The 12106-nt window shown below is 41.1% G+C and overlaps 1 protein-coding gene across 1 annotated transcript; it reads left to right on the top strand.

The window, feature by feature from the left end:
- Positions 1 to 2789: 2789 nt before the first annotated feature.
- LOC147180320 (uncharacterized) lies at positions 2790 to 8627 on the top strand. Its single transcript, XM_086081184.1, has 2 exons — positions 2790 to 3823; positions 8598 to 8627. The coding sequence occupies exons 1-2, from the start codon at positions 2924 to 2926 to the stop codon at positions 8625 to 8627; spliced, it is 930 nt and encodes a 309-aa protein (XP_085937310.1). The 5' UTR covers positions 2790 to 2923.
- Positions 8628 to 12106: the final 3479 nt, after the last annotated feature.

Here is a 12106-nt window from a genome sequence, read left to right as displayed (position 1 = left end):
TGAGAACTATTTAAATATGTGGAAAAGTGGCATAACGTTTTACCATAAGGAAAAGTCGCATAACGTTACTACAGAGACTATGTTGTAGCGTTAGTTTGTGATTGTTTAGGCAACGGTTATTTTTGCCGTAACCGGCAAATCTCCCACAAACGTTATTTTGGCGTGCAATGTCTCACTCAGATTTGCCGTGAATGCTTGTAGACATTTACAAGCGGTTATGAATAAAACAAATGTGTACATTTAGGCCGTTTCGTCGAGACCACTTAGCGGCCGGTTAGAAACAATAATACACAACATCAAGGCGCGCTAGAGATTTGACTTAACTCGACCAAATGTATGTTTGTCTTCTTGTGTCCCGCAGACGTTGGTGAGAAATGTCTTCGTCCTGGGGAACAGGTGGTGAAGTCTCCTCATGTGAAACAGGAGGAAGAAGAGCATCCTTACATCAAAGAGGAAGAAAAGCCCCTTTTCGTCAAAGAGGAGGAGTCTGAGGATGATGTCACCAAGACACCACTGACCTTTGCCCCTTTTAAGAGTAAAGATGAAGTCATGGGTGAGAGTGAGGAGGACAGAGAGGCGGAGCTTCCAAGCAGCAACTCAACTCCTCAACACATGACGACAGAAGGTGATGCAAACCACTGGCGACCACCGCAAGCACAAAGTAATGACATAAGGTCTAAAGATAGGCCGTTGTGTTTTTTTCACCCGCTCTTCCGATGAATATGCATTGGACTCGGGGTACTCTCTATCGTCCGGTTGTGCTCCGCGTTTTCCAGCGTTAGCATCGCTAGCCGGTGAGGCTTTATGACGTGACCATCGTCGCGCGTCAACGCTTCCAACTTCGGCGTTTTGTTTTCGTGCTACTACTAGCATTCTCTGCTAGCGACATGTCATGATTACGTGAAGAAGTGCAGACTTATAACCAGGGTTAGAAGGGTTGCTTTTAAGGGTCTCATATTATTCTTTCAACATTCTAAAATACTTCTTAAATGTGTAAAAGACATTTCTGTGACATGCATTCATCAAAATTGACTTTGGATCTAATATTTTTGCTGTCCCTCAATCAGCCAAAAAAACGCTCTGTTCAAAACAGCCTGTTTTAAGGTTGTGTCACTTTTATGTAAATAGCTGCACCAGGCCATGTCTAAGCCACACCCTTCTCTCTCGAAGGGGCAGTGGTTTCTGTCATGGTAGTGATAGAAAACGTTCTTTGTTTTCTTGCGTGTTAAAATAAAACTCAAAGTTGAGATCGGTGAAGAGGTTTTCTTGCAAGAGATTTTTATTCAGAAATTTCTGATGCCATGAAGGATCCTTACTGAATCAGCATCGGTTCCTAAATGGGCTCATCCCAACTTATACAAAAACAGTGTTTACAGAAAATAGTCTCCCCCTCCTGTCTCCTGTCCTTGTGGGAAGAGTGAAATACAAAAACAGATAATAAATCTTCAGCTCGTATCTTAGTCCACTCCAGATGTAGGAAAATAATTGGTCCCGGCACTTCTTGGACCGGATAATTTATGGACAGAAACTCTGCTTGCACTTTCAAACATATACTCCTTTAGATAAGAACAGAAACCTTATTAGACATTCCTTTCCCAGGGAATGGAACAAAGACACTATACATCGAATAACATTTGAATTAACTGTTTTCTTATTACTACACAGCTATAACTAAATTCAAAACGGTTAAAATATCAATTGAAACAGTAAAAAATGTTAACAATGTTAACAGTAGCCATGTGCTAATGTTGTGAATGGCAGCGACTGGCCATGGCAGCAGAAGAAAAGAAAAATACAGACATGTCTCTTACACATTTGAGAACTATTTCAATATGTGGAAAAGTGGCATAACGTTTTACCATAAGGAAAAGTCGCATAACGTTACTACAGAGACTATGTTGTAGCGTTAGTTTGTGATTGTTTAGGCAACGGTTATTTTTGCCGTAACCGGCAAATCTCCCACAAACGTTATTTTGGCGTGCAATGTCTCACATTTGCCGTGAATGCTTCTAGATATTTACAAGCGGTTATGAATAAAACAAATGTGCACATTTAGGCCGTTTCGCCGAGACCGCTTAGCGGCCGGTTAGAAACAATAATACACAACATCAAGGCGCGCTTGAGATTTGACTTTACTAGACCAAATGTATGTTTGCCTTCTTGTGTCCCGCAGACGTTGGTGAGAAATATCTTCGTCCTGAGGAACAGGTGGTGAAGTCTCCTCATGTGAAACAGGAGGAAGAAGAGCATCCTTACATCAAAGAGGAAGAAAAGCCCCTTTTCGTCAAAGAGGAGGAGTCTGAGGATGATGTCACCAAGACACCACTGACCTTTGCCCCTTTTAAGAGTAAAGATGAAGTCATGGGTGAGAGTGAGGAGGACAGAGGGGCGGAGCCTCCAAGCAGCAGCTCAACTCCTCAACACATGGAGACAGAAGGTGATGCAGACCAATGGGGATCATCACTAGCACAAAGTGATGACATAAGGTCACAGTCTGCTGACACTGACGATGATGAATACGCTAAAGGTGATCATGCTGACAACAACCGCTGCAAATGTTCTCAGTGTGCGAAAACATTCAGTTCAAAAGCAAATTTGAAAGTTCACCTGAGAAAACACACAGGAGAAAAACCTTTTTCCTGCTCAGACTGTGGCAAAAGCTTCTATGACAAGAGAACTTTAACAATACACAAAATAACACACACTGGAGAGAAACCTTTTTTCCTGCTCAGACTGTGGCAAAAGCTTCTATGACAAGAGAACTTTAACAATACACAAAATAACACACACTGGAGAGAAACCTTTTTCCTGCCCAGACTGTGGCAAAAGCTTCTCTGACAAGAGAACTTTAAGAAATCACAAAATCACCCACACTGGAGAGAAACCTTTTTCCTGCCCAGACTGCAGCAAAAGCTTCTCTCAGATGTCCGCTTTAACAGTACACAAAATAACCCACACTGGAGAAAAAGCTTTTAGCTGCCCAGACTGTGGCAAAAGCTTCTCTCTGAAGGGAAATTTAAAAATACACAAAAGAACACACACTGGAGAAAAACCTTTTTCCTGCCCAGACTGCAGCAAAAGCTTCTCTCAGAAGTCCGCTTTAACAGTACACACAAGAACCCACACTGGAGAAAAACCTTTTTTCTGCCCAGACTGTGGCAAACACTTCTCACGAAAGTCAGATTTAACAAAACACACAAGAACCCACACTGGAGAAAAACCTTTTTCCTGCCCAGACTGTGGCAAAAGCTTCTCTGACAAGGGAACTTTAACAAAACACAAAATAACCCACACTGGAGAAAAAGCTTTTGCCTGCCCAGACTGTGGCAAAAGCTTCTCTAACAAGGGACATTTAACAATACACAAAATAATACACACTGGAGAGAAACCTTTTTCCTGCTCAGACTGTGGCAAAAGCTTCTCTCACAAGGGAAATTTAAAAATACACAAAATAACCCACACTGGAGAAAAACCTTTTTCCTGCCCAGACTGCAGCAAAAGCTTCTCTCAGAAGTCCACTTTAACAGTACACACAAGAACCCACACTGGAGAAAAAGCTTTTTCCTGCCCAGACTGTGGCCAAAGCTTCTCTGACAAGGGAAATTTAAAAATACACAAAATAACCCACACTGGAGAAAAACCTTTTTCCTGCCCAGACTGCAGCAAAAGCTTCTCTCAGAAGTCCGCTTTAACAGTACACACAAGAACCCACACTGGAGAAAAACCTTTTTCCTGCCCAGACTGTGGTAAAAGCTTCTCTGTAAAGGGAACTTTAAAAAGCCACTCAAGAACACATGCTGGGAAGAAACCATTTAGTTGCAGTGTTTGTGCTAAAAGATTCTCTAGTAAAAAGCTTGTTGAGACACACAAGTGTGCTGGTGAGAAAAGCAGCGATCTTTAAAGCTTAAAAAGATGAAGGGAGTGAGTCTGGTGTGCTGTAAAAGTGTAAATGATTTTGAATAAAATAGAGAGGGAGGAAATAAGTGATCCTGCTTATTTAAAAAATGTTCAGACTTAGAAATTAATAAGTCTTTGATTTTTATGGCAACTTTATTTTAACAGTGATAGACAGAATATCAGAAAAAAATTGAAAGAATGACATGGGGGGGGTGAGCATTTTGTTGAGGGAGATCATTAACCAGCTCCTCTCGTGTCGTCCTTCGCTGATCTCGACCTTTTTCATATTGATTGAGACCCCACGAGCTGATATCTTGCATGGAGCCCCCCAGAACCCAAAATTTTGCAGCAACAAAACTTAATGGGGAAGTCAACCCAAAATGTTTTTGACAATATGTTGTATGTGCCTCCACTAGTCTAAAGACGGCATTCAGGTTAATATTGCGTTTATCTTGAACATTGCTCCAGTTCCAAGTGTCAGCGGCTACGACAATGACCTCAAATCATGTCGGATATCTTTTGCAGTGAAAAAGTATTTGCCCTCCTCTCAAATTCTCACTTTTAATGCACAGTTTGCCCACTTGAATGATTAAAATCATCAAACAAATGTCAAAATCAAAGATAATCCAAATAAACATACAATGCAGTTTTTTTAAAGTGGAGATTTTATTTTTCAAGGACAAAACACTATTCAAAGCTGCCTGGCCCTGTCAAAAGTATTCACGTTCATTACGTTCATAGATATGAGGGTTTCAGAAGACTTAAGAAGAATTAACTCCAGCTTTACTTAAAAGTGTAAACGTAATGCTTTCAAAGCTACTCAAACTATAAACTATGAATATGAAATGTTTTTAAAGTTTTCTTTTAATGTGTTTAAACGCCAATGTATGCTTTAGTAATATTGTAAGCTACTTTTGTTTTCTCTGCTTTGCTTCCGAATGTCGTTAACGGTTGTGTTTGTTGACGTTTGTAGGTGTTGTGTATTTGCTTATGTGAAGCACATTGAGTTGCCTTGTGTATGAAATAGAAATAAAATATAGAAGAAAAAGCCACCTTGCCATTTTCCCAAATTAGCGAGGAAAATACCTTCAGGGACACACAAAGCCAGATGTGCAGTATGGCCACGTTCGGAGTGTTTTAAGTCTCGGCTTAAGACCCACTTTTATTCCTTGGCTTTTAGTTCAGCATGAATTGTGTGGTCCGCGTGTTTTTTTTATTTAATTTGATTATTATTTCATTTTTATTATTATTTTTGGGGGGGTTTAAATATATTTTTTATTGTATTTATTCCTTTATTTTACTTATTGTATTTTAGTAATTTATTGGCTGTTTAAAAAAAAAAAATGTTGGTTTTTACTAGATTTCATGTGTATGTATGATAGTATGTGGATCTCAATGTGCAGCACTTTGGAAACACTTGTTTATAAAATGTGCTATAGACAAAGCGGATTGGATTAGAATAAAAGTGATCACGTTACGTAAACCGGCAGTACAATGCAAATGCAATACATTTGTACTTCTGAGCATTAGGGGAGCGTAAGATATGATAAGTGTGCTCGACTCGAAGTGCAATGGCGTGTCATCACTAACCTTTATTAGAAGGTAAGTGTTGCATTCAAACCTTGCAGCAGGAATTTGTGAAAGCCACAGATGACAAAACTGGCCAAAAGTACAAATATTGCGTATATCAGTAATATATCAGATACTGCATCAAATGTTTGCTACTAGCTAATGCCAGTACTAGAGCAATAAATTAAACTCATAACATTTGATGGTTAAATCGCATCCCTGATAATAAATGTTCAGTTTATGGTACCTCAAAATGCTTGTTCATCTTGATGGCAAATTTTTAATCTGCACATTCACCACAATAAATCCAATTTAAACTTTACATATCGGGAACAACAGACTGAAAAAGGGAGAAATGAGACCTCGCAGTTTTATGTCTTTGTAACTGCAGCAAAAATGGCGACATCTGTTGCTGACTTGATGACAGTGCTTGCTCCCAAGCCGACAATCTCCAGCAGCCAATCATATCGCAGCGGGGGCGTGGCCTGCCTGACTTCCGACGCAGGTCTACTTTCGTTTCTTCACGTAACCAGACGCCCTCCGCTAAATCATTCTTTTCGATTCCGTGCTGAACCGACTACAACCTCCAAACAGGACGTTAATCCCTACTTTGATGGACTACGACACCATTGATCAAATCTCATCGTGTGAATGAACTCGTTTCGGTGCGCGTTGATGCTTCTCGCCCTACTTAGCTTAGCTTAGCTCATCTTAGCTCGCTAGCTGCTAGCAAAGAGAAGCACATAACACGTCGTCTAGAAGAGATCAAGTGTGACTTTGTTGGCATTATTGTGCTAAAATGTTTGCAAAAACGGCACCAAAGTACGAGGAGGAATTCTTTGGAGGAGAAGAAGAGAACGAGCAACATCTTCAACAGCTGGACGATGTTTACGAGGAGCCTCGACTTGTGCTACACACAGCAGGTTTGTACACTTCTTACTCTCCCTTGCTTAGCACTAGGACTACTATATAGCGTTAAAAATATCAAAATGCAGTCCTCATTACTGTACACAGTAAAATAATTCCAGCCATTATGTTATTGTAACTTAAGTGCATACTACGTTTTCACACATCAATACGTTTTCAATTGATAACATATGATCAAATGTGAATAACTCTTTGAAGTGAGTTTTACAACAACAACAAAATACAATTTGAATACGTTAACTTGACTCTATGTGCTAAGCTTAAAAGCAGAAGCCGCATCTTGTAGCCACAAAGCCATGTTAATGCACCACACATATCGTGCCTGAAAGTTACATTTGTTATATATAGAATATGATATATCCTTCAAGCAATCAATCAATCAAAACTTTATTCATAACACACACACACACAATAGAATATATGAATGCATAAATGGCTGGCTTCAGATCAGGAGAGGAGACATCACAATATGCTTTGCTAGAATAACTGTGCCTTTTATTACCCGCAAACAGCAATAAACACTTTTATACTGTGCTAGAATAATTGTAAGTTTTATTCCCCGCAGACAGTCATCAATGCCTGTGCTTTGCTCGAATGATTGTACCTTTTATTCCCCGCAAACAGCAATCAATACACTAGAACGTTAAGCAGCATAATATGATCATCATCAGCGCTTACCTTGACACTAGACCGGGGAGCCTACGGTCCGGGTGAAGCGAGCTGCAACAACGGCTGGGCAATCGTACGTGTTCCACAGCGGACTCCGTCCGGACCGTGTGCCGCTCCGTCTTTTATTCGTTAGCAAAAAGTTGTGAGCGTGAGAAACCGGGCTGTCCAAGCCCTCTCCCAGAAACTCTTGAAAACATGTTTGCGAAGCAGGGAAGGCTGTAGTATAAACAAGGTATTCACTCCCAGGCTGATTCCGCCCTTTATTTACAAATTGTTGGGCACCTGGATTCGTACAACAGTTCAGGACAACAACATATCCTTATATAAGAGGTTACATGAGGACATATCAAACCATTGTTATTTTCCCTTCATTCCACCCACCCCCTGGACTCATGAAACCTCAAAATATTTTCAGATAACGCATTGGTCCTAGCACATTTGTCCAAATCAAAAATGGGTTCATTATAGACCCATACCCCTGTTATAGTTTTGTCGTTTAATGACCCTCCCATAATTGACCAGTATGGAAAGTGTTTGTTTCCCATAGATATTATCCATCCATGTTATTACAAAATATCGTCCCCTTATTCCAAAAGTGTTCTAGTTAATTTGTCATCCATGGCGCGTTTGACCTGTTTTACATAGAAGCAAGTACATACATTGAGTAAAGATATCGCACATAATACCACAATAAATACAATCAATGGAGGAGTCGTTACCTTTCGTACAAAGGGTGATAATCCTGTGAATATATCATACCTGTGCGACGCCGATGATTGTTCCACCGTCTTTGCCACTGCAAGTACCTGTTCCCTGGCTACCACTGTCATTAATTTAGTAATGTTATGACGGTGGTCTTTCACCATCTGTTTTAGCACCTTAGTCGCTCAGTGCGCAACTGTACTTCTCCAAGGAGATACTGTTAAGTTATTAACATTGTTTTTCAGTTTCAATTTATATTTTAGCCTTTTTGGATTTAGTTAACTCAGTATGGCTCAATGAATAGCATTCTTATGTGTCTCACACTCCTGAGAAAATAAGGGAGTGTGTGTCTGGTGCCTGTCTCTTCCGAAAGAGACAGGCTGATGTATGATTGTTTTTCTCTAATCTGATTTATAGCTATGGGAACTTGCTGAACTTGCTGATGGAAGGAGAAGGGGGATTCTCTTGTTTATACTGAGTTGTGGCCGGGTGTGTTGTGGGCTGATGGGAGGAGACTTCTAGTCTCCCACTTTTCTGAATAAGTATTGATGCCCCACGGGGGACGAGACAGACAACCTGATAGAACACGGCTTCAGTGTCATCAGCTTTTTGTCCTCAGAAGCTTCTGATAATTATTTACCTTTGCAAAGGGACTTCTTCACCAGAATCTCACCATTCAGTTAATTGAACACGCAAAGAGTACAATACTTAATATTGTCTACTCTAACAATACCCAAACGGTTGTCATTCAACACCTCCAACTGGATCAAGGTGAGAGCTGTGGCATCAGGGAAATTGGTTAACCGATAAGTTTGATTGTTCCATGTCCACAGGTAGACATCCTAGAGGCAGCCAGAGAATGATACTTTCGGAATTATTTAAATCGATTTTTTTGTACTTTGGCATGTATGTATTGCAATGAACACGCAGTCCAATTCATCCAATCAGTCATATTTTGCAATACCTCATCAGTGGAGTTGTTTACACTTTCTCGAAACTGCACTTGTTTTTCCCAAATTAATACATTCTGTGCTTGACCTTGCACCGTAGTTGGCATCCACCGTGCCACTTTTACTAATGCATCATGTGTGTATTGTCCAGTGTTGCTTGCTTGTAGTAATATGGTTGTCAATCAGGTTGGCGAATCCCAGCAACGTTCCCGTCCCCCCCAGAAGAGTGTGTTAGTAAACGCTCCTTAAGTTTTCCGCGTGTTCGTCCTATTATGTTGAATTTCTGAATACAGACTGGAGATCGGTGCACAGGTCCTTCGAAGGATTTATTTTACAGAAATTTCTGGACACAGACAAGTTACAGACAAAACGCTGCAGTTCCCCTTGCCAGTGTGCTCGATCCCTCCCACTTGCAGTCGTCTTATACTTTCAGCATAGCGGTCCCCCCAAACCCCTCCCCTCTGCCCTTTCTCCTTTCTCACCAGTGCTGCCCTTAAGCCCCACCCCTAGACCCTCTCCCAAGATAGACAGCACTCAATACACATTGACAGATGGCCGATTGATGTGGAAATATAGTAGGTCTCAGACAAACTGGCACCTTGGAGCAAATAAAACTTTACAAAGGAATCCTTTTTAACACATTTTGTTCCCCCAAACAGATGGCTAATTGCGTGTGAAAAGGAAGGAAGAATCTTCAAACATTCCATCACATTATTACACTCATCAAGCTTTGCTGAGGAAATTAAAGCAGTTATAACTAAAAATCAAACAGTTATAACTAAAATCAAACAGTTATAATTAAATCTGGGCAGAAGACTGTCGACATTCCCTCATTCGGACTCAAAAGAGTCCGACACAAGCAGATAAACATTTCAGAGAAAAAGGTATTAGCGGCGTCATGGTCGCAGACGGCTGGCGCAACATTAAGCAAGGGTTGTGGGGCAAGATTGGACATTATCATTAGCATAAGAAGCAAAAGCACGCAACAATGAAACATCCCTTTATCGGTGAGAGAAAGTTGTTTAGCAGTTATGTAGCATTAAAGAACAATGTGATTCATTTAAATATTTTTCAGTGGAATAAGCATATGTGTATCACATGTTGATAGTTAACTCTTTGACTGCCAGACATTTTCAGAAAAGGGATGCTGTCAGTGCCAGCCGATTTAAGCATTTTGACTGATCTTTCAAGGTCCACAGAAAATGTTCTGTTTGGACTATGGAAACACACATACTACCAAATGAAAGATTGAACTTTCAAGTTTGTTTCTACCTTATTCCTTTCTTTAGTAATCAACAATAGAAAATGGTTAGTTTCACTCAAATGCGCTTGTTTTGGACCAAAATACGGAGAAATCAAGTTTTTAGTGAAACGATATTATTTCATGCACGCTAGTGAATTTTACACTTCTTTTTGTCCATGAATGATGCCACAAACACCTAAATAGTGCTTTACTTCTATAAAACACTACCACCAAGAATGAAAAAGTGTTTTTTGATAGCAAAATATGTTTATTTACATTCAACAGTGTAACAATTTGACTAAACTATTTACAAATGTGTGCAACTGTGGTACTATTTACAATTATGTTGGATGTTTCAACGACAGTTTTTCGATTGCCTCTTCGCGTGCAGAAGCTACACTTTCTTGCAGGCCGTTTTTTCCGGGGAATAGCAAGTATATACTGCAGTGTGTGTTGCCATAAAGTCTAATATCAGGATCATGCTATGGTTACGTTACGGTGGTGTTACGTCTGGCTTCCTCGTGTCCTTCAGTTGCTATACTGGGTGGTAAGAGATGTTCTGATCCATCTTATCCACTCCATTCATGGTGGCATCGTAGTCCAGAACCAGTGTCTTCTCCGTGATCAGACTGTACCCGCTCCTCCGATGAATATGCATTGGACTCGGAGTACTCTTCATTGTCCGATCGAATGTCCGCTTGTGCAGCTCCGGCGTTAGCAGCGCTAGCCGGTGAGGCTTTATGACGTGAGAATAAAGGCCGCGTCCAACTGTGGCGTCAACCTCGGGATTCACCATCATCATCATCATCAATGTGCATTGGTCAATGCTTTTCGACTACTTTCCGTCGCCCGATCGAATGTCCGCTTGTGCAGAAGTACCCGGTCGGTTGTGCTGCGCGTTTTCCGGCGTTAGCAGCGCTAGCCGGTGAGGCTTACTACGTGATCATAACGGTCGCGTCAAGGCTTCCAACTTTGAGTCATCATCATCGTCGACATCAATGCGCTTTTTAGTATTGATCGATGCTTTCCGTCTTTGAAAAAAATGCTCAAGCGTGAGCTGCTTGCAACCGGTCGCCATTGTTGCTTCATCAGCCATTGTTGCATCATCAGCCATTGTCCCCTCAACACTCTAGCTCCGCCTCACGTCTTATACTGACGCCCACGGTGAGCGGCCCACCCAACCTTGTGCAAAGAAAGTCATCGCTGCCATCTAGGGGCCAAAACGAGTCATTAAACTAACTAGATCTGCTTGATACTTGATACACAGCTGCCCAAGGCTTTCCTCCACCCGTTTCCAAAAAAACCCAAAAAAACAAAAAAACATAGTGAACGTCTTTTAACATCCTCGGCGCCCCTCCGTAGGTTTTTACTAAACGTTTTATAACATTTATGGCGGTCAAAGAGTTAAGAGATGTCCTCCTTTCGAATGAGGTGCCAGGGAGTTTGTGGAGAATCAATACTTTGCTTAATATGATGTGTTGTGGTTATGTTCAAAGTTGTACTGAAGGGCTTCCAGAGATACCAGATTGGCATAAAAGTTAATATGAGCATGCAGCAGCAGATGGAGATTCGTTCCCACTTTGAAGCCATCTCGAGATGATGTTCTTTATTGAATGATGTCCGCAATAGGGGCAGCTGGACACTGGATCAGTAGACGTGGTTTTCCGGTCGGGTGGTGGGATCGCTGAGCCTGGGTTTTCCGGTCGTCATCGGGTGGTGGGATCGCTGAGCCTGGGGCGGATCTGGCGGGTTGTGTAGATGAGATGTGGAACCACGTGTCCCCTTTTCCGTGCAGGCGAACTGAAGGAGATGTCCTCTCCATTACCTTGTGGGGTCTAGTCCACCTGGGCTCAGATCATTTTCATTAAATCACTTTTAACCATACATATTCACAATCAATTATTATTATTATTATTATTATTATTTTATTTTTTTCTATAAAGAGCTCAGTATTGTTCATTCGGAAATGTCATCATCATTGCTTTTTATTTTTTTAATTTTTTTATTTTTTTTGTGTGTGTGGGTGAGAATGTGTATGTGCGTGCGTGCGTGTGTGCGTGCGTGCATGCGTGCGTGTATTTGTTAGCTCACCAAAAACCTATTAGAAAAAATCTCATACCGTTCACCTAAACCGAACACCGCCGTCAGG

This window comes from Leptonotus elevatus, chromosome 1 (assembly GCF_054856555.1).
Source record: "Leptonotus elevatus isolate MCC_2025b chromosome 1, RoL_Lele_1.0, whole genome shotgun sequence".
Lineage (NCBI taxonomy): Eukaryota > Metazoa > Chordata > Actinopteri > Syngnathiformes > Syngnathidae > Leptonotus > Leptonotus elevatus.
This window is presented reverse-complemented; position numbering and strand designations above follow the sequence as displayed.